General features: G+C 42.8%; 1 protein-coding gene across 1 annotated transcript; it reads right to left on the reverse strand.

The window, feature by feature from the left end:
• Positions 1 to 27: 27 nt before the first annotated feature.
• Positions 28 to 23,646, reverse strand: LOC122836027 (bromodomain-containing protein 1-like). Its single transcript, XM_044125654.1, has 11 exons — positions 23,326 to 23,646; positions 13,778 to 15,153; positions 13,448 to 13,607; positions 13,236 to 13,364; positions 12,461 to 12,589; positions 11,786 to 12,098; positions 7,506 to 8,249; positions 7,289 to 7,415; positions 7,070 to 7,200; positions 4,767 to 4,921; positions 28 to 751 (listed from the first exon to the last, which is right to left on the reverse strand). The coding sequence occupies exons 2-11, from the start codon at positions 15,133 to 15,135 to the stop codon at positions 737 to 739; spliced, it is 3,261 nt and encodes a 1,086-aa protein (XP_043981589.1). The 5' UTR covers positions 15,136 to 15,153; positions 23,326 to 23,646; the 3' UTR covers positions 28 to 736.
• Positions 23,647 to 23,949: the final 303 nt, after the last annotated feature.

Genomic DNA, 23,949 nt, shown 5'->3' on the forward strand with positions numbered 1-23,949 from the left:
GGATACAAAAAAAATTCACACACAGAATTAATGCCAGAAACAAGAACTTGATGCAGGAGATCTCAATAAGTTATAAAACAAACAAAAAAAAAAACAACAATACAGTATGCATGTTTGTTCTCTTTGTAGAGATAGCACCAGCAGGACCAGCAGCACCGGCGACCATTCGTCACACCTACCTTTGAAGGTCCAAAATCAGAGTGTGTGTACCAAATAAAACTGAAGAGTGAATAAATTAGTGTCAGGCTGTGTGTGTGATATTTACATGAGCTGCTGCAGTGCTCATACACTGACAGATGGAGGATCTCACAGCAGCACATTTTAAGAGGTCAGAGGTCGAGCACCGACACATTCACCAGGTTCAGTCCTCCCAACTGAACGCTGAGCTCTTCGTTTGCATAGCTTTGACTACAGTGAGTCATTGTGGGACTCCAAGCAGGGGGATGGGTAAACATGAGTGTTTGTGTTGTGCGTATGAGGCAGAAAGTCCTCTCTGCATGGATCATGAAGGTAAAAGGCGATGGTTGGTGGAGCTGCTGGGACGGACAGGGATTAGCGTGTGGCAGCGAGGCCGCTGCCGCCACCATTCACCTCCAGATTCTCTCTGACAGAGTTCAGCTGCTTCATGGCCTGATCGAAGGCGAGCCGCACAGTTCTCCTGATGGAGGAAGCACGAGCTTCCATCAGCTTCACTCTATCCAGGCTCTGGTTGATCCCAAACGGAGCCATCTTGGATCTAGGAAGCCATTGCCTGGGGAAAGGGAGATTTGTAAAAGATCAAAAAGAATTATACAGAAACACCTAACCAGATCCTCTTAAAGCTACAATATGTAACTTTTATAGAAAAGATGTTTTACGTATTTGTTAAAACTGTCACCGTGGTGTGGTAGTACAACATAAGACAGATAATCTGTGAAAAGATCAAACTACTCAGTAGTTTGTTTGAGTGGTTGTTTCTGCCCTCAGCCAGAAACAACCACTCAGAGCCAGGAGGAGGTTGATTGACAGCATTAAACCCTTCTTCCTAGCTTTTACTAGTTGTTTCTAAGTGGTGCTTATGGACCCTTTGCATGTCATTTGGAGGGCATAAAGATGATTCTTTTACATGCCATCCAAGCCGCTGCTGCAGTAGAACAATTCTGTTAACTGAATGGAACTTGGAGATATCGGTATTAACTTACTCCTATGTTCCACGGCAAGGCAAAAATTCCAGAAAACTAGAGGTGTGCCGATCGATCAACCACCAATCATGATCGGCCGATTTCTATGAAAAAGCTAAAAAAATAACCCGAAAAATAATTTAAGTCAACGAGCTGGCGGTTTTACACGCTGGTTCTGTTCTCGATCCTGGACCGCCGCGACGCACTACTGGAAGTAAAATTTCACAGATGTAGCGCCGGTCAACCTCTGCCACACAGTGAGCTCTCACACCGAACAGTTGCTTAAAGTTGCAGCACGTAACTTAAAAACAAAAGATTTTACATATGTATTAAAACTTTTGCTGTCCTAACATAAGACAGATAATCTCTGAAAAAAAATTTAACTCCTCTGCCTCCTCCTGGGATTTTGCAGAATTACTCAGCCCAGTCATCTGAGCCAGCACAAAACTGCCAGGCTCTCAGGAAGTTTGGATTTAGTAATTTAGGATTGTTTATTTTGATGCAACTTGCATTTGACTTTGAATGAATGTTTTCTTTTTTCTTGACATTATTTGATATATGCAGTGTTGTGAGATTTATTTGTCTCATGTATAATTCAGCTCAGTGGTCCCCAACCCCCGGGCCGCGGACCAGTACCGGTCTGTGAACCAATTGGTACCGCACAAGAAATAATTATATATTTCCGTTTTATGTATTATTCAAGTTTGGAGGAACTTTTATTTTGAAAATCCTTTAACCGGATTCTCTCGGTTACGTCTTGCGCTCCAACATTGAGCCACAAGCAGCAACATGAGTAAGAAACAGATCAGATGTCTTTGGAAAGTTTCTTTGTGAAGGGGAAAAGGCCCAGAGAAGAGACAGGAGAATGGATTTATCCCGGTAGGTTATTCCCATATTCCAAGCCAGCTCTGCATGTTATGGTGACCGGCTCGTTAATAAGGGAATGCAGCTTCAAACTGCTTCGCCACATAGAAACCAAGCACCCTGTGCATAAGCAACACTTCAGGTGTTTCTCATCACTCCCAGATGGACAAGCTCAGGGCTCCCATTCGTCGTTATCGTGAGTTAAAATTTTCGCGAAAGTAAAAGGTTAGTTTTTGTGGCACGTCTGTATCTTATTTTGAAGGGATATGTAAACGCTACCATAGTGAACAAAGTCAAAGAGATTTAGGGCAATGGTCGAGACGAGATGAGAGGAGAAGAGCTTATGAGTTTTAGGTCTGGTCCATACGGCACAATTTAAGGATTGTCGGCCGATTTTCTAAACTTCTGTGACCACACACGACACGAGCCGATAAAAGTCAAACAGATTTGATCAGTTTGTGTGTCCAGCCACACGGCAGGAGCAACATGCCACACATGAACTGATTCCACTCACAAACATCCCGATTCCAGAAGAAAATCCAGTAAAACCCCCAACATACCATACGTGAATTTAGAATAATCAAACATGGATGACGATATAGAAGCAGTAGTGATAGTTTATGGACTCATTTTAAGCGATAAAAGACAAAACAAAAAGAAAAGGCATTTGATAAAAGACGGCAGGAGCAGCCACACTATTTACTGCACTATGATTTGGAGGAGAGTTATGTTTTTTTGTAGTTGACATTTTTAACTGAATAAACAGAACCACATATAATAAACATATAAAAATGACCTTTACATATAGTAGTAGACATTTCCACATATCCCCTCCGATGTCCACCGGACTCTCAGTTGCGCCATGTCAACTGTTTGGGATTCCCCTCCGGTTCTTATGTCACCGTGCTTTCCGATTGGCTTACCTGTTACATTCAACAGGCTGCGTTCTCGCTCCCAGTCAGGGAAAACCTCACAGACTGCGATAATCAGGCCAAGACAATGATGATTATACCTGATTTTAGATCAGGCATGTACAACACACCACCACGTTACACACCGCACACTGCAGGGGGTTGTAAGATTGTCCTAAAGGGAAAATCGGGGCAAAAAAACTTTAAAAATGCTTTAGCTGGAACACCATCATGCAGAAGCATTATCTGACGTCCCTTATGCTCCCCCCGGGCAGCAGCAAAATTGCCAAGTCTTGACCGGTCCGCGGTAATAAAAAGATTCGGGACCACTGCTGTATATGATCAGTGATTTCTGGAAAGGTATTTCACAGAGTTCAAAGATCAAATGTGAGATAGTATATGAGCCACGCCCACTTCATAATTATATTCATGATATTGCCTTAAGGTGAGAAACTGAACCTGAAGGGGTTTTAACCCTTTAGCGCCCCCATCACCAAAACTGCTTAAACTAAAAAAAAAAGGCTTTAGCTGGAACGCCAGCAATCAGAAGCATTATCTGACATACCCGGGCTGCAGCAAAATTGCCAAGTCTTGACCGGTCCACGGTAATAAAAAGGTTGGGGACCACCGATTTAGGGTACAGACAACCTTGCTGTTGAATATTTTTTTACTGATAGCAGGTTTTTAGTTTCCCTTTTGACTGAATAGCTGCTATACTCGGCCTGCAAGTATTCTGCATGCTTTATGTCTAAATTATGTGAATTTATTACCAGATCATTTTTTTAATTTTGCCAGATCACATAGTAGCATTTATACCTAAAGCAAAAAATTAACAACCAATCCAGGTTGTTAGATCGGTGATCGGAAGTGATTGGCCCTCATGGGTGATCAGTATCGGAATCAGCAGCTAAAAACCTGATCGGAGCATCCCTCATTTTCTCCACTGTGAATACACAGCACTCGCAATTGCAAATCTTCAGTCTGTCTGCTCCTTCATGAGTCGGATCTTATTTTCTGAGAAACTAGCCCATTGATCTTTTTATTGGTCACCAATCATTTACATTGATTTAATATATATACTGTTATCTTTACAGTTGCTGGAGACAGGCACCAGCACCCCTCCAAACCCCAGTAGGGACAAGGGTGTACAGAAAATGGATGGTTGGCTGTTATCTTTACGGATATGCTACATAATCATAAGGCAAGTAATGGTGAGAATCTATAAAGATCCTCTCCTTACATCCCTGTGGCTACGTCCACACTGCTTAATTCCGATTTTTTGTGAAATCTGATTATTTTGCATGGTCATTGTATGTGATCTGCTGTGTGAACTGCAAAGAACATAAAAGTGTACCACATGCCCAAGAGAGGACACCGTAAAGTCACCCATAGCGAGCATGCTCAGTGGTAGTAAACATGGATGCTAATGGTGTAGCATATCTTGCGATGTTAAAGTTGTTGTCCCACTGAAGCAAGCACATAAACAACTTGATCTTCATTATCGTCCACTATGTTTCTTGTTTCTCTTATCGTTTCCGCATATAGGGACACAGACTAGCAATGTTTATCAAGTATCAATTTCAGTTTGGATAATGTGACTTGCTGTACAGCAGTGTAAATGTAGCATAATATGACTCAGTTTTGTGGCCATCTATGGAATGACTTCAGTATTACATGATCTGTCTGAGTCAGGAGTTCCAACACAGAAACAAATGTTATACTGTTTCTACATAGGGTATCAGAATAGAAAGGGGTAGAGCAAATTCTAATTGGACAGTATGGTTTCAGACAGCTCCAGGTGTGATAGCGGTCAAGACGCTCAGCTCCTCACCAGTTGCGCTTGCTGTCGAAGAAGCGGACGAGGAAGAGTTTCTCTGCGGACCTGAACTGCATCTGCTCTCCGGCTCTGAGAACGTCCAATGGTGGAATGGGAAGCTCCACCCTGCTGTGCTGACATGACGTCCTCCGAACTCTGGGATTCACGATCTGTGAAGACCCGGGACAGACTGTGAGCTAGAAGCGAAGGGGGCAACACCCTTACAGATAGAACAATCTGCAGTTCATGGTGACAGACGGAGCTGCTCTGAAAACGCCCCACAACCAGAGAAGAGCATGCAGGCCGGCCCAGAGCAGGACAAGCTGCTTACACACAGCCACGACACCAACCCAGCAGTCCACATCACAAGCTACAGCATGGAGAATGGTAGAGGGCAGATGGGACCAATGGGGCAGATGGGGCATGAGGTACGGACAGACTAACACACACACTCACCAGGGCAGGGTACCAGGGATATCCCCTACATTTAGCCCAAACTAGCTTAAGAGGCTCCAGAACAAATGGAGAAGCAGCAGTGGGACTCCATACTTCTACAGGAACAACAACAAGCCAGTTATGAACAGGACACACTGTCTGCACAAACACACACACACTCAGCAATACACAGGCAGGGAGCTGAATCATACTGCTATGTGTGTGAAGAGGACAGACCAAATCCAGCCCTGTAAACATGGGGTGAGTGTGTGTGGGAGGGAGGGAGAAGAGGGGCGAAGGGGTGTTTTTCTGGTTCACAATCAGAAAAACAGACAAGTAAAAACCAGAGAAATGCTCCTGCTGCTCTATAGAGCCACACCCCTTCCCCAGTGTGTGCCGTAGCCCTTCCCTCACTCCCTTGCAAAGCAAATGAAATTGATCCGTTCTTTGGATCAGAGAAGGAGAGGAACCCAATTCAGGATGCTTCCTGAAGAGACCAGTGACCGGTCAGAGGGGACCCTCCTGGCTCCACATATCCTCCATCGGCAGTGGGTCAGATGCAGGCCCGGTGGCACAGGCAAGCATTGGGTGGCATTACAGACCCAGAGTCAGACATGGACTGGAACCTGTTTTTTTTTTTTTTGTTTTTTTTAAACCTCAAAGTGGACAACTTTCTATTATTCGTATCTCGATTTGATACAGTAGGGGCTCTCGCATTTCTCATATTTGTGAGTGTTGTCACGTGCACTTTTTTCAGTCTTTCCAATTGTTTCATCCATTGCCAACATGTCGTAATGCATTTTTCTGAGCCTCCTTTAAACGTAACATGAGTGCCGGTTTTAACCTGTGAGCAGTGACAGAGACATGCCGCTGCTGTGCAGAGCAGCACAGATGTGTGTTAGAATCATGGCAACAAACCAGAAAAAAGCAAATATTTTTGCACAGCACTTCAAACTAACAGAGTCAAATAACACTGTTGGATGCAGATAATGACTAGCTAAAGTCAATATAAGCTTGTTAACAAGATTAGACTACTGATTTTGTTGTCTATGTTCAAAAGTGGGTAGTACTGGTTACATTTACTTGAGCGGCGTTTTAGGAAAAACTAGTTATGAGTAGTTTTACTGCTGTGTACGTTTTTCTTTTGCTTTAGTAATTATTGCTACTCTTATTTAAGTAGATGAATTTTGCATTTAAAGGAATAGACTAGACTAGAGATTGGAAATATTAGATTCTTAGACTTCTGCAGCGTACGAGTTAATGTTTATGCAAATTTGAGCATAATTACTGAACATCTTATACATGTCACTGTTTACATCATTATTTTGTATAAATAAACATGGTTATTATTTGGAAGGAAAGGTAAAGGTTTGTTTTCATATTAACGTAAAAGCTTATTTACTCAGCACAACCCCCCAAAATAAGCCAATGATATGGGGATATCATTGGGATATGGGGGACTCCAGTCTGACGCTTGGCCCAATCTGAGGGCCAATTTATTAGTTTCAGCATTAATTGTCTTAATATTTTGGTCACTGAAGACAAATTATTTCTCCTTGAATTTTACCATGACAGATCACATTCCAAACAAAAATAATTTCAGCACCCTTGTGCCCTCTTACAACAATATTACTATGACTAATAAAAAACATGTTGAATTACATTTGGAGTGAGGAATAAGAGTTTCTTTTCTGATTCTATAAACTGGTAAAGTTTCTTCTTGCTTATGATCTCCTCCATCTTGTTTTATTCATTATTTGTTCACACAGATCAAACCACGAAGCAAAAGAAATATAACATGAGCTATCCTGGTATCCTAGCAACAATTAGAAAGGTAGCAGAGGTTTGCTTGGGGAAATCTGTTTCAGCAAGGCTTTTCTCACCTGAAGAAATCTTGGCAGTCTTTGGGAATTGTCCATTGTCAGCACAGCTCATTACAGAACTTTGGTCGTCTACAGTGCTTCGCCTCGCCGCCGTAGGACGACCCTTTACACCTTTAGGCACCATGAAAGTGCTGGAAGAGATCAGATGAGAGCCACATTTAGAAATACTTAAGAAATTAAGTTGGAAGATCATTGGTCATGACTCCAATCATAACCCACCTGGAGTCATAGATGGTGCTGTTGCTAGATGATATGCTGGACTCTGAGGCGCATCGCCGCCGCGGCTCCAGAATGCGTGGAGACACAGAATCCAAGTTCTCCTCCACCAAGAAACCATTGGTTAACCCTGAAGCAGAAATACACACATCACATGTCACTTGTCAGGAACATTGCAGATGCCACCAGCAAGGACCACTGTGCTTATGTGAAGCTCAACCTGTGCCAAGACGTTTGATCGGCGTCTCTTCCTCCTCTTTCTCTTCTTCCTCCTCGTCTTCAGCACTGCTGCTGCGGGTCCTTTTCTTGGGGACCAGCAGGGTCTCCAAGCGAGGGATCACCACCGACAGGAAGGTTTTGGCACCCAGGAGGGGTGGCGATGCAGCAGGCAGCTCTGGGGTCATGGGTGCTTTCTGGGGGCTAGCACTCTTGGATTTACGGAAGATTGTGCGCTGGGGGGAGCTACCTGATAATTCAGAAGGCAAGTTCCTGTTGGGCAGCGGCTGGCCTGGGAGGGGCCTGTTGGTGGGTTGAGGGGGTTTTGAGGTAGAGGAGTTGGTGTTGTCATCAAGCTGAAAGGGAGCCTGCTCTGACAGGTGGGCAACAGGCTTTGGAGTGGGGGGTACTGAGCCACTTGGTGAGACGTCAGGCTTAAATGAGGAGCTGAGCCGCTCTGATGCCGGTAGAGGGACGGGAACTAATGGACTTGCCGGACCCAGCTTTTCCTCACACTTGCTGGAGCATTGTGGGAGATCCAGGGCAGGGAGTGGTGGATGTGGAAATGATTTCTTTAAGCCAATCTGGCTGCGGACTTCCATTATGGTCTTCTTGAGGAGCTTCAGCCTCTTGGTGCGGGACGGGCTGTGCTTCATGGCCGTACTCAGGTCCAGCTTCTCCAGAAGCTCCTTCAGCTGCTCCTCCAGCTGCGTGTGCTGACGGTAGGAGGGTGCCAGCAGCCGGTCCACTGAGAAACAACAGCACAGCACCATCATTTTGTCTTCATCTCCCATCTGATCTGTGCTGACCCGACAGATTTACCACATGAAAACATTTTAAATATCCAAAATAAACAAAGGACTATATAGAGCGCTATATATAGCACAGAGCACTAAAGTGCTCTGTCTCTGCTTTCACTATAACTGAAAGCAGAGAGACCGAGAGAGAGAAAGAGGGAGTCGGAGAGAGAGAAACCGCTAGAGAGAGACACACACAGACAGACGGACCTTGGTCTCCTTCAACAAACTGGGTCAAGACTCAATAGCTTTTCTCAAAATTATACAAACTTAACTTTTATTTTCACCTAATGACGCACAACAAAATTGATGTGAATTAAAAGAAGTGATCAGAAGGTGCTGAATACCACCTTCTTGGAACATTAAGCAACTAAATAATCATAATAGCTTAAAAAATGTACAGTGCCTTGCGAAAGTATTCGGCCCCCTTTTCAACATTTTGTGGCTTTTCAGGCTTCAAACACAAAGATCTAAAATTTGTATTATTTTGTGACGAATCAGCAACAAGTGAGACACAATCATGAGGTGGAACAACATTTATTGCAGGGTTTCCCCCAGAAATCCCCCCGGTGGTCGGGGCGCTGAGGCGGTCCACCGTGTTTTTGGATTAAAAGATGCTAAATAGACAGGAAGTGTAAAAATGTTACTGGGTAACACTGCATAAACCCACAACTAGTCTTAAAAATAACAAATCAAAAAATACAATTAAATTGAATATCAATAATTTGCATTTCTGTTTAATCCAAATGAAGTCAGCAGCTCCATCAGGCCTCCCCGGGCATAAGGGGCCTATAAATGCTAATATTTTAACACAGACAATTAGGCCTGTCATGTTTGCATATTTTGCTGAGTGATTAATTGCCTCATAAACTATTGCGATAGACGATAATATTGTTTGAAGACCTTTGTAAACTGACTTAATGGAAATGACGTAATAATGCATGCGATTTCCTGCCAAAGATAGATACACTTTATTTTCAAAAGAACACTTAACACTGGAACTGATAAAATAAACAAAACAACCAAAAACAAAAATAAAATGGATTCTCAGTCTCCATTAACAAAAATGTACTTTAATAAAAACGCCAATGTGTAAATAAATACTGGATTCAACCAAGAGTGCAGTTTATGAAGTCTGTATACCATGAGGAAGGGAGAGGTTCGTGGAGAACACCGGAGTTGAGCCTTTTTTCATTCAGTGTCAACAGAAAGAAAAAAAGGCTGGAAGAGACGATAAAGGCGATAAATAAAATGGCGTCACAGTTTTAATTTATCGCACGATTAATTGATTTATCGTTTATTGCGAGTCATGAAAAGGCCTAGTCATGAAAAGGTTGATCTAAATCAGTAATTCCATTCAAAAAGTGAAATTTGTATGTTATATTCATTCATTACATACAGACTGATATAGTTCAAATGTTTATTTATTTTACTGTTGATTATTATTACTGACAACTAATAAACTCCTCATTCAGTATCTCAGAAAATCAGAATATTGTGAAAAGGTTCAATATTGAAGATTCCCACTGCCACACACTAATCAGTTAATTAACTCAAAACACCTACAAAAGCATTTAAATTGTCTCAGTCCAGTTCTATAGGTTACATAATCATAGTGATGACTGTTGACCTGACAGTTGTCCAAATGATGACCTTTGACACCTTGCACAAGAAGGCAAGACACAAACGTCATTGCTAAAGAAACTGGACAGGTCTGCTTGAACTGCGTTCAAGCACATTCATGGAGAGTTGATGGGGGGGGGGGATGTGGTAGAAAAAAAACGGACAAGTAATTGGGATAACCATATCCCAATTATGGGATATGTGATTCAGTTATGAATCACATAACTGTGTGTGATTCACCACACAGTTATATGCAAGGCATGGGTTTCAGCTGCGACATTCCTTATGTCAAGTCACTCTTGAACAAGAGATAGCATTGGTCTTGAGTAATATTCTAATTTTCTGAAATACTGAATTCTGGATTAGAGCCACATGCATTGCAGGTAGATTGTAGTAAAGCATTGATTAATGCCTAGTTTTAAAATTAGTTAACTGGACTTGTAGCCATTATTTTGTGCCCATTGTTGGACACCACATTGCACAATCGAACCCGATCAAACACTTATACCTAGGATTTCTGTCGGCTAATATGTGATCACTCTGGGTTTGAAAATGGGCCGCAATCGGCCGACAGCTCTAAGATCGTGTAGTGTACGCTGGGCATTACACTAAGGAAATGAGAAAGGGAGGGTCAGTGGAGAGCACCAGAGTTGAGCCTTTTTTCATTCAGTGTCATCGACAGGAAGAGAAAAGGGCTGGAAGAGACGATAAAGCCGATAATTAAAGTGACGTCAATAGTTTTGATTTATTGTAAGATTAATTGATTTATCGTTTATCGTGACAAATACAGTGGGCTTTTTCTGTATTTTCGGTCTGGAATCTGAATGTCTGTGAGAAATCAGTTCGTGTGTGGTGCGTTCAGCCAGCCACACTCTTGCTGTGTGGCTGGCTGAACACCACACACTGCACTATCGGGCCGATCGAACGCGTTGTACCTACAATTTTGGTCGGCTAGTGCATAGTCTATCAGGGTTTGAATATTGGCCGACGATTGGCCGACAATTCTAAAGTCGTGTAGTGTGAACTGGGCTTTATGTAGTGTGAAGTAAAGGGGAAGATATGCTCTATAGGCTGCAAAGCATGAGATTTTGGTGATTGGTTTTTTGTGATCTGCAATAAGAAACAGTGAAAGGCAATCACCGATCATATTTTTTTTCATAGAAATCGACCGATCAATCGGGACACCCCTACAGAGTGCTACTATTATTTTCTATTAATATTGATTATGATGTATATTGTTATTGCCCAGCCCTAAGTCAAAGTCCTCCAAACCACTGGTCTGGGTCTGGCTTTGGGTCGGGGATCAGGTTTCAGGGTCGAGTCCAGAACATCACCTTGTCTGAACCGCTGGAGGGTTTAGACAGGGATATATTTACTCATATCGCTGATTCATGGCTCTCATCTTGGAGACACATCAGCTGTTTCACATCCAGCATGCAAAGCTGCTGACATGAGCTTCAGTAGGAACAGTTGTCCATGCATTAGATACTAGAGCTTCCAGCTTGCAGTGATCTCATGACAGTGTTACTGTGTTTTGGCTAACCATAACTCCAGTTGTGTGGGGGTTATGGTTAGTTCAGACTCTCAACAACTGTCAGCAGATCCTTCACAATAAAAGTTAAGATGATAGTCTCCTTATCCAGGATAGGGTCAGCGGTTGGTTAGTATGAAAGAGAGTTTCTGTTCTTTAATCTTAGGTTTTTATTCTGTTCACTAAATGAACTTAAGATGGTCTAGTAGCCCTCTAAACTGCTAGAGGGCATGGAAGGTGGACTTGCCCCCCACGTCCACCTTCCATAAAATTGTTAAATGATTATTGCTAACTCCTGCTTTACTCCTTTCCTTATAGGATGCATTCACTCACCGTCCTCCCAGGAGAAAGGAGCTGGGGCCTCCAGCTGCGGGGCTTCTGGCAAGTGCAAGCAGCTGGGGAAGTCAAAGCCAATTCGATCCACCTCTCTGCGAGCTCTCCGTAGGATGACCCCTCCGTGGTCCAGCATCCTCTGAGCCGCCTTGTAGAAGAATGTTTCCTTGGCATTGTACGTCATGCAGTTACTAATTATGAGGTTAAAGTCATCCTCAAACTCATCCAGGCTGCAGTAACTGTGAGAATCAATTCGTTTCCTCATAGTTGAGAAGTCCATGGGCTTACTGATGTGCTCCAGGTAGTCTGGGACCTGCAAATGCATAAAAGACACAAGTCTGAGGACATGTAGAGCAGGCATCTAAAACTACAGTCCTCAGGGGCCAGAGTCCTACTTCAACCTGCTTCAGCACACCTAGCTTCAACGTTAGCTCATTTGCAGAGATTTGGAGAGCAGGACTGCATGCTAGAGATGGTGGCTAACCACTTAATTCCAATGTGTCGGAGGTGAGACAAATCTGAAAGTTGCAGGACTCTGGCCCTCGAGGGGAGTGGTCTGCAGTTTGAAACCACTGCTCTAGAGAGACTGTAAATGAAACTTTCAGACAGAACAGCTGTTGCATCTGGATAGTTATTTCATACAGTTTGTCAGAAGAATGACTAAGTATTACAAACCTCCTTAATGCAGACAGGCTGTGCGAAGATGCTGTACTGGTCCTTGTCCTGTAGCTGACTGAGCACAGCTCTCAGCAGGATGTTGAAAGGAGTCAGCTGCAGCTCCAGCACTGACTGATGCAGCTTTATCTGCAGAGAGAATAACAGAACATCTGCTCACAACAATCATTCTGCTGCAGGAACTGATTAATTAAACCAATAAATCAGAGCAGACAAATACTTTTTATCCTCATAGAAGCTTTTTGCATTTTCTCACACTGGAGTTTTTTGTGACAGATTGACAAAGTACAACATAAAGGTCAAATGGACAGAAAATTAAACATCCTTTAAAATGTGGAGACAAGCTGGAAAAAAGGGCTTTTTCTAGGTTTTGTTTGTCTCCTCAACTAGAAAGGCCAGATTTGGAAAAGTGACATCAAAGAGCCAGATGTTGGTTGGTTATTGCAGGGGTTCCAATCTGTCTTTATTTTCTTTTTCTGTGGTATTTACTGTCTATCTCTGAAGTAACTAGAAGGACTTGTCTGGTTTGTCATTAGTCTATTACTGGAGCATTAGTTGCCAGTAATAGACTAATGGACTAAAGACCTAGTGAAGCTAATCAGCTGCACTGTTTTTTATTCACGGGGTTTCAGGGTAATGGAGTCAGATTAAAAAGACAGAACATTTTCTAGATTTACATCTGTGAGACAAATGGAATACTTGAGCAGATTTCATCAGAAAGTTGTTGAATAGTAATGGAGCACTGAGACAGTGAGAGCGGAGTGACTGACTCTACCTCGTCCCTTTTCAGCTTCTCCCGCTTCCTGATGAGCTCCAGCAGCAGCCGGGTTCGCTCCAGGTCATGGCGCAGACGGTGCCACACTTTCAGCTGCTCCTTCAGAGCCTGATTTGTCTCCATACGCTCCTGAAGACATCACACAAGGTTTGTGGTCAGTATCAGGAGGACACTGAAGCGTTGAGGGTGTGAGTGTGATGGGCAGCATTGACCTTCTGCTGCTGAGCTTTAGAGGGTTGAGGGTTGGCCTGCAGACGGCGGATCAGAGGCACGTTGTTCCTCGACTGCCTCTTCAGCACCCAGTAACTCAGCAGCCGCTCAACAAACTGCCGCTTCCTCTGAACTGCTACCTGGTTCAAGATTGCATCAAAACTGGGCCAGACAGGAAGACGCATTTACTAACAGAACACCTTAAACTGTGGATATTAGACACTTCTCATCTCCAACATTAGATTTGTCTAATTCTCACTAAATCTTTGGATTCTTTGCTTTGAAAATGTTCTTAAAAAAAAAAGAGAGAGAGAGAGTCTGGGATCAATTACCTTGATGCAGTGACACTGGGCCCAGGGTTAGCTTGGGTTTCAGGTTCTAGTTCAGGTTCTGACTCTGCTTTTTTCATCTTTTTCTTCTGCCAGCTTTTGGAGCGAGGCTTCCCCCTCTTTTCTGCCCGCTTGTGACAGGCTCCGTTCTTGAGACGGAGCTCGTCGTAGACATTGAGAGGCCGCTGGTCGCAACCTTCGGGTGTGTGGCTACAGCAGTAGGCAGTCTTCTTCACAGAAAAGGTGGTGGTCCCAGACTCTGTGAACTCTTTGACAGGCTCCATCCTCATGTAAAGGCCCGCCTTCTGGGCGCAGCTGACATGGAATGCGGTATAACAGTTGATCTTGTCGCATTGGATGCAGGCCCCAGCGCCCTTGGCCTTGCACAGGTAGCATGTGAGTTTCCAGCGGGCGGGGGGGATGTTGCGGACGCCATCAATGGGCTCGATGAAAACTGTATCAGAGAAGCCAACCTCGGGGACCCACATGGCACAAACCACGTGGCCCCAGCGATCATCATCTGTCTTTTTCAGAGCTCCTCCACGATTTGGGCAAAAGAGGCACTCAGCCGGCCGTGATGGACGCTGTAGGCAATGACGGCACAGCCACTGACCTTCTGGAATGTACGGCACGCCGTAGCACTCCTGGTGCACAGCGATGTTGCACGAGTCACAGAAGAGAATGACATTGCTGTCAGCTCCATCTCCGTCCATGCAGATGCAGCAAACAGCATCTTCATCCACAAGTGACTGCAGGTCACTCTGGCCCTGTGTAGCTAAGAACGACTCTTTCTCAAAGCGGTCCATGAGAAACTCAAAGAGATTGTGTGACACCTGGCCAATACCCTCGCTCTTCCTCTTCTCGTTAATGATCTCAAGCCAGGCATAGTCCTCCTCGTCCATGTCGTACTCCACTTCCTCATCCAGCTCCTCGGTTGTCCTCTCAGAGTATTTGTAATACATGGCCGGCCTTTTTGGCACCACCGGCAGATTGTACTCTACCATCCTGACCTTTGGCTCCAGGAGGCTGCCCAAGCTGCTGCCATGTGAAGCAGTGAGAGCACCACTCTTCTTCTGCTGGTTCATTTTGAGACGTACAGAGCGAACCAGAACCTGCTGGGGCTTCTCGTTGTTTTCTTTGTTACTATTGCACTCCAAGATCTCCTGAGCCATAGGGTCGTCGTCGACGATGACATCCAGCTTGTCGTATATGCTGAGCCGGTGCACTCGGCCATCCACTTCCAGCTCCACCATTCGCTGAGCTTGTGCGTATGTGAGAGTCTCTCTGTTGGGGGAGGGCTTGATAGGAGAAGACTCCCTCTTTAGCGTGGTAGAGCGCCGATTTTTGCATTTTTTCTTCATGATGAAGATATCAGGATTCTGTAGAGAAGAGAGGAAGTAACTATCAACGACTTACTGATGTAATGGCATGGCAGAGAAGTGAAGAACACCACTTGTGGATCGTTAGCAAGCTTTCTGGAGCAACAGGAAAGTTTGGCCTGATACAACAAAATATGACACAATGACCAACTCGAATCGAATGCAACTTTACTTACGCCTTCAGATGACAACATTTGAAGTGAGAATGTGTTTCCACAAAGCTTTGATCTCTTTTAGCCACTCAACATGTAAATTTTAGCAAGATGCTAGAGGTTTTAAATAAGATTCTTTTATGGACACCCCACACCAAGCTTTTCCACATTTGTCACATTAAGACAGAAACTTTAATGTGTTTAACTGAGAGTGTGTATAGATCAACATCAAACAGCTCATACTGTTGAAGTGATGCATGATTTTCTGAAATTTTTCAAAATAAGGTGGGGCATGGAATGCATACATTTATATTCAGTACCTCCAAGAGTCCAAGTACATTTTCTAAAATTTCAGGGATGTCTTCATCAGCCTGACTAAAACCTTTTACAGAAGAACACAGTGTTTCCCAACCCTTGTCCTCAAGGCACACTGTCCTACAAGTTTTAGAGGATTCCCTGCTTTAATGTGCCTGATTCAACTGATTGCAGTTCAACAAACGCCTGTTAATCAGTCATCAACTGAAATCAGCTGGACTGAAGCAAGGAAATACCTAAAACATGCAGGGCAGTGTACCTTGAGGACCAGGGATGGGAAAAACTGGCTTAGAACAATGTTCAACAGACGAGGACTGGATGACCCAAGGAAAACATGCAACAATGTTGGTGAACAATGCTATGGCCAGTAGGCCTGTTGCAATAGACAATTAGGCCTGTCGCAATAAAATAAGTCAATTAATCAAACGATAAATTAAAACTATTGACGTCATTTTAATTATCGGGTTTATCGTCTCTTCCAGCCCTTTTCTCTTTCTGTCGATGACACTGAATGAAAAAAGGCTCATCTGCGGGCTCTCCACTGACCCTCCCTTCCTCATTTCCTGAGTGTAATGCCCACCGCACACTACACGATCTTAGAGCTGTCAGCCGATTGTCGGCCCATTTTCAAAACCTGAGACCACACATTAGCCAACAGAAATCCTAGGTATAACGGTTCAATCTGGTTCAATCGTGCCATGTGGTGTCCAAAATAATGGCTGCAAGTCATTATTTTGCAAGTCATTATACATTAATCAATGCTTTACCACAATCCATCTGCAATGCATGTGGCTCTAGTGTCAGTCCTGACTGAATGAAAATCATTATAACCTTTTATGTCACGTTAACAAAGAACAGCTGAAAAGTTACTGGGTTCATCAACTGCGTAATAATTTCGCTCCAACTCCTCCTCTTGTCATTTCTATATTTTTTGCACGAAATGTTTTATAAAAATTCATGTTGTTTCCACATATCATCTCCAATGTCCACTGGACTTCGGGTTGCACCTTGTCAGCTGTCTGGGATTCCCCTCTGTAATTTCCCCTCAAAAAGCACGAGGAGAATCCGCGCTTTCTGATTGGCTACCTGTCACATTCAACAGGCTGCATTAAAGCTCCCAGTCGAGGAAAACCCCTGGTTTAGATCGGAGTGGCTACGACGATCCTCCGTATCACACCACACACTACAGGAGCAACAATCTTGGAACGATCAACGTTCTAAGATTGTCATAAGGGGAAAATGTAGGTGTGAACTAATGTGTAATGTGAACTATTGCATCAGGTAGTCGGATGTGACCATCTTCTCTATTTAAATCTAATGATTACTGAAGGGCAATATGGTATACAGAATTCATAATCTGCACTCTTTTGGTTGAACGCAGTATTTATTTACACTTTAGTGTTTTTATTCAAGTGCATTTTTGTTAGTGGACACTGAGAATCCATTTTATTTTTGTTTTTGGTTGTTTTATCAGTTCCGGCGTAAAGTGTTCTTTTGAAAATAAAGTGTATCTATCTTTGGCAGGAAATGGCATGCATTATTACGTCATTTCCATTAATATAATGTAAATAGATCTTCAAACAATATCATCGTTTATCGCAATAGTTTTTGAGACAATCACTCGCTCAGCAAAATTTGCTATCATGACAGGCCTATAGACAATAAATCAATTAAAATGAGCTTGATAATAAAATAAGGGCAATAATATTGCTTGTTTGTTTTTGATGTCTCTCTCTCTTTCTACCAAAAAGACTGGATGACAAAAAACTTCTGGTATCTCAAGTTCCTTCTCCCCACTTGCTTCCTTGGTAACAGCAAAATACAGAGATGGCTTAAAGCGTCAGTTTTTCTCCACTCAGCTTGAACCCAACACACAGGACACCAAAGTGACAACAGTAAAAAAATTTTACATTTCTTGTGTCAAGTCGTTACATAACAAAAGTTGTGCATGTCTGCGCGAATTAACTAGAAATTTCACACACACGATTTACACTATTCGCTCTTCTGGATGAAGGCAAGTGGCTGTTGCCTCGAGGAGCGCAGTCTACCTTCAAGATTACTTCAGCTATCTGCTGAGGTAATGGTGGTAGGTGGCCTCCTCCGACAGAGCGTAGCATAAAGCCCGGTGCAGGAGCCAGGGAAACGTGAATGACCATGGTGAACTACTGTACCTGTGGAGCTGCTATTTTGTAAAACAGTACCAACTAAAGAAGGGAGCGGGAGATCGACAGGCGGATTGTTACAGCGTCTGCCGTCAAGCGGGCGCTGTATCGGTCCGTCATGGTGAAGAGAGAGCTGAGCCAGAAAGCGAAACTCTTGATTTACCAGCCGATCTACGTTCCCACCCTCATCTATGGTCATGAGCTTTGGGTCATGACCGAAAGAACAAGATCGCGGATACAAGTGACCGAAATGGTTTTTCTCCGTAGGGTGTCTGGGCTCTCCCTTAAAGATAGGGTGAGAAGCTCAGTCATCCGGGAGGGACTCAGAGCAGAGCCGCTGCTCCTTCACATCGAGAGGAGTCAGTTGAGGTTGCTCGGGCATCTGGTCAGGATGCCTCCTGGATGCCTTCCTGGTGAGGTGTTCCGGGCACGTCCCACTGGGAGGAGGCCCCGGGGAAGACCCAGGACGCGCTGGAGGTGATTATGTCTCTCAGCTGGCCTGGGAACACCTTGTGATTCCTCCGGAGGAGCTGGAAGAAGTGGCTGTAGAGAGGGAAGTCTGGGCCTCCCTTCTGAAGCTGCTACCCCCGCGACCTGACCCCGGATAAGCGGAAAAAGATAGATGGATGGATGGATGGATGGATGGAGTACAAACTAAACAATACAACCAACATATCTGTACTTAAAATGTAACGATGCATTTTAGATGCATTGGTGAACGTTGATTTCCTTGCTTGGGGACCGCCCAATTGACAAACAATCACTGAGGTGCGGTGGTGGTTTCTAATCTGGGTGATGTGGGCAACTGCTCCGGGCGGCATCTTGTGGGGGGTGCCCCCAATACCATCTTCCATGGACCAGAGGATCTGAAAGTGAACAGTGGCTAATCCCAGTTAGTTAACAACGGTCTCAAAATAACAATACTATTGTTTATCGCAATTATTTCTGGGACCAACAAAATTTTTCATCGTGACAGGCCACATCACTATATATAAATGAACATATTCAGCTAACCAGGTGAATGTCTTGCTGTTTGCTGCTTTAGGCTAATTGCAAACACAGATCTGTATTTTATACAGCTGTTGGAACATAATCAAACTCATTTTCATTTCAACAACATCCTTTTATTGGAAAAATTTATCTGCTTGTACTAGTTTTCACTGTATGTCATGGCAACTAGTGGTAGTTGTCACTAGTTTAGTAATGACTTTACCAGAACCAGTACGAAAGCTCCCAAACATTTATTCCAAACCAATCAAATTGCAACATTCGTTCTATTTTCAGCTTCTGCAGTTCTCTTTAACACTGTACTGTATCAAACCAACCAACTTTGAGCAATCTCCCCATCATCCCCCCACCTATGATGGCACTGCACCAAGAACCACTGGAGGAAATGAAACTAAGACCTTGGAAGAAACCACTGAGCGCAACTTCCTCCAAAAACGTAGATTTTTTTTTTAAGGAAGTGGTCAGCTTTTAGCTGTTGGAAGATTTAGTTTTTTCCTCTCCATCATAGTTTGTTCACACATTCACACATAGGCATGTCGCGATAAACAATAAATCAATTAATCATACGATAAATTAAAACTATCAACCTCATTTTAATTATCGCCATTATTGTTTCTTCCAGCCTTTTTTCCTTTTTGTTGATGACACTGAATGAAAAAAGGCTCAACTCTGGTGCTCTCCACTGACCGCTCCCTTCCTCATTTCTTTAGTGTAATGCCCAGCGCAAACTACACGATCTTAGAGCTGTCGGCCAATTGTCGGCCCATTTTAAAAACCTGAGAGACCACACATCATCCGACAGAAATCCTAGGTATAACCGTTCGATAATGGCTACAAGTTAGTTAACTTATTTTAAAACCAGGCATTAATCAATGCTTTACTACAATCTACCTGCAATGCATGTGGCTAATGTCAGTCCTGACTGAATGAAAATCATTATAACCTTTTTATGTCACGTTAACGAAGAACAGCTGAAAAGTTACTGGGTTTATCAACTGCGGTAGCAATTTCGCTGTAACTCCTCCCCTCGTCATTTCTATATTCTTTGCACGAAATGTTGAATAAACATTAATGTTGCTTTCACATATCATCTTCAATGTCCGTTGGACTTCTGGTTGTGCCGTGTCAGCTGTTTGGGATTCCCTCCATAATTTCCCCTAAGAAAGCACAGAGAGGAATCCACACTTTCTGATGGGCTACCTGTTGCATTCAACAGGCTGCGTTAACGCTCCCAGTTGGGAAAAACCCCTGATTTAGATCAGAGCAGACACGGCGATCTACTGTAACACACCCCACACTGGAGTACGATAGGTTATAAAATTGCAAGCGTACCATACCACACACTGGAGTACGATAGGTTATAAAATCGCAAGCGTACCATACCACACACTGCAGTACGATAGGTTATAAACCTTAGAACGCCCAACGTTCTAAGGTTGTCATAAGGAAAAAATTGGGGAAAAAAAAATTGTGTACTGTGAACTATTGCATCAGGTAGTAGGATGTGCCCATCTTCTCTATTTAAATCTATTGATTACTGAAGGGCAGAATAGTATACAGACTTCATAATCTGCACTCTTTTGGTTGAATGTAGTATTTATTTACACTCTGGTTTTATGTTTGGTTTTTATTTTATTTATTTTTATTTTTTTACCGTACATTTTTTGTTAATGGAGACAGAATCCATTTTAGTTTTGTTTTTGGTTGTTTTGTTTATCAGTTCCAGTGTTAAGTGTTCTTCTGAAAATAAAGTGTATCTATCTTTGGCATGAAATCGCATACCTTATTACGTCATTTCCATTAAATTAGTGTAAAAAGGTCTTCAACAATATTATTGTTTATCGCAATAATTTTTGAGACAATAAATCGCTCAGCAAAATTTGTTATCGTGACAGGCCTACGTATTTGTGAGTCTGTGTAACCTGCACAAAATAATCAACCCGTATTTTGCTTTGGCGGGTCAAACCGACGGCACACTTCTGACCAGGTCCAGGTCAGAAGTGAATTCGGATCCTCTCCTTTGCTGTTGCTGCTGTGGCTAGCTGCTTTTGTTGGCGTTTTCCAAAATTGCTGAAGAATATTGCTGAATCGAGCCAAATTAACACTGCTGAAGAATTATATTGGGTGTTTTCTGGCAACCACTCGATGGTCAGGTTTTTTCCACCCCCTGATTCATTCCAAAATGGCGAGCTACTGGCTCACCACAGCTTTGCGGTAGGACTTCATTGAACCAAACCACTATTTTTCAAGACCTATTGCCTTGGATCATGGACTAAAAACAGTCGGATTATTGATTGATGGACCATTAATCACCCTGTATACAAAAGAACAAACTTGAATAAGAGAAAAAAACTCTTGGGTGCCATTAGGGTTTTTTTGTTTGTTATTGTTGCCTTCTTGGTGTGTTAATTGTTTATACTTATAGGAAAATATTATTATTATTATTATTATTATTATTATTATTATTATTATTATTATTATCATCATTATTAAAGAATACCTTCCTAAATAAATGCAAACATATAAGTTTGAATACAATAACAAACTTACTTTCTGTCTGATGGCGTTTTATTCACACACATGGGCTCCTCAGCCGAACCTTTCTGACGGCCTATTATCATATTTGGCCGTAGTCAGGCGCCTAGCCTTAATTAGCATTACACCTGCCTCTTTATTATTAAATTGAATATAATTTCAGGTCTTTGTATAACTTTTCTTCAGGTTAACTTAGAAAGTGAGCTATTATTGTTACAGGTTAATTTTCTAAACTACAGAAAAGTAACTGTAAGGGAAGCTCAAATATGAGAAATTGGACTGATCTTGATATCCTGGTGTTGTGCCAGTTACCAATATTTTATTTGATTTTTTTTTTATCCAATTACTCGATTAATCGTAAGAATAATGGATAGATTACTCCATTAATAAAATTTTTGTTTACAACAGCCTTAGTATAAATATTTAACAGCTCAACCAAAGACTCAAATGGATTTAGCTCTAGTTGAGTCTTTAACTATGTTGTTCCAACATGAACAAGTTTTGAGCTAAACAGTCCCATACTATCTCAGGGGGTATATGTACGGTGGGTGTCCTGCTGGAAGGCAAACCTCCACCCCAGTATTGAGTCTTTTGCTGCCTATAACAGCTTTTCTTCAAGGATTGTCTACTATACACTCCTACTACAAGGCATCAGCAAAAAACGCACCACAACAAATTAAATTTTGAACATGCATACTCTACGTCAAGACTTCCTCAAATCCAGTCCTCGAAGGCCGACCTACAGCAACTTTTAGATGTGTCCTTTGGCCCAACACATTTTAATCTAACCAATGTTGTGTTGCCTTTGCATAGCTGAAAGACTGCTGGTGAAGAAAACCAGTCATTTAATTCAGTTGTGTTAGAGCAGGAATGCATCTAAAAGTTGTAGAATGGTAGATCTTGAGGACTGAACATGGGCAACCCTGCAGTAAGTGGTTGGCCAGGCAACATCCATGACAACAATAACCAACACACAAATCAGGCTGCTGCAAACATTAAGCTGGATCTGTGGCTATGAGCTAATCTCAAGGAGGCTGTTTGCACAATGTTGTTGTTTTTTTTTTACATGTCTTAATGTTCCCATATTTTCCATTTCAAAAAATAAAATGAAATTTACATACAAAATGTTTAATGAGGAAAATCCAGATTAGTTAATTCTTGTGTGTAATTGTGATATAAGGCTGCAAAAAAGTAATTATGTTTTGGTTTGAGTTGTTCCATGCAGAATTTTCAAGAGTTGGATATTTAAGATTGACCTGGCTGTGTACACATTTAAAAGTGTGCTTTATTTAATATGACAGGGAAAGAAAACAGGTTGGCATCTCCAATGACCGGATGCTGGTAGTTGCAGGATTAGCACTCTGTGTTGTCAGCCATGTGTTGAACAGCGCCCTGCACAGGGTGAAAATAGAACACGGAAGCATGCATGGCTTCTAAAAACTCCCACTTTAAATGTGCTTCTTCCATGATTGTTCCTACACCTTTAACTGGATGAATAAACAAGCCTTGGTTGACTACCGGAAACGAAACGTTCACTGGACGAATGAAAGCCAAGCAAACAGGAGCAGCCGGCCTCCAGATCCGCCTAAGGCGACCTTCCTACTGGTTGCGGGGCCCTGGCTAGAGCCGCTCTAATTGTTGCGGAATAACGTCAACTTAACCCAAGTTGACCCGGAGCTAACCTCAAAGAAATAAAGCGTTGAAAACAATATCTAGAACGTGTCATCTCTGCGATCAGACAGAGATGCCTCAGAGTTACCAGTCAGGACGACCTGATCATGCCCTCCAGACAGTCCGTGGCCTCTCTACATGCCAGCTGAAAACATAAGGACACTCCGTCCAGGAATCAGGCTAACGTTACCATGCTAGCACAGAGAGGAAATATGGTGACAAGATATTGACACCACTGAGATGGTCTTTTTACTTTAGAACGTGACTTTCTATTTTTATTTTCCCTGAAGTTTCACAAATGAGCAGCGAAGAAATGAAGAAAAACTTACCTCTGTTTTTTCACGAGCTCAGTTTATAGAAATGGTAGCAATGGCGACGCGGCCTGTAGATAACAGCGGCAGTGAAATCCACAGTCGGGCCGTTCCATCCAACGGCAGTCGTGGCTCTAGCTGAACCGAGTGGAAGTGACTGACTGGTATCCAGGGCGACGGGGATTGTTCCTGTGGTTTTACGTATGTATGTGAATAACTACTGACCGTTTGGACAACAAAATATCAGTAGGAAGTGGCACAGCTCAGCGGCAGATAGGGATTCTCTTCCCCCACAACAATGCAGCTGTAAGTCGCCACGTACCTACGTCATCACGTAAATGCGTTCGCCAGGAAGTCTTTTCTCGGAACGCGAGAGAGAAACTTTGCTGAAAACGTTTATATTTTTATTTATGTTGAATATGGAGCTAAAACAGTCTTATAATTCACAAATACTCAGATCGACATTCACAAATGCACAGAACAACATTCACACTTATACACACACACAAATACATCTTGATTACAAGCTGCATTTTTGTGTGAATTTAGACGTGTTCTTCTTCTTGAAATTTGAGTGGTGAGTATTACCGCCTCTAACCGGTAAGGAGTGTGGGCCACATGAGATAAATAAAAAAACAAACA

The sequence above is a fragment of the Gambusia affinis genome, linkage group LG08, assembly GCF_019740435.1.
Source record: "Gambusia affinis linkage group LG08, SWU_Gaff_1.0, whole genome shotgun sequence".
NCBI classification, from domain to species: domain Eukaryota; kingdom Metazoa; phylum Chordata; class Actinopteri; order Cyprinodontiformes; family Poeciliidae; genus Gambusia; species Gambusia affinis.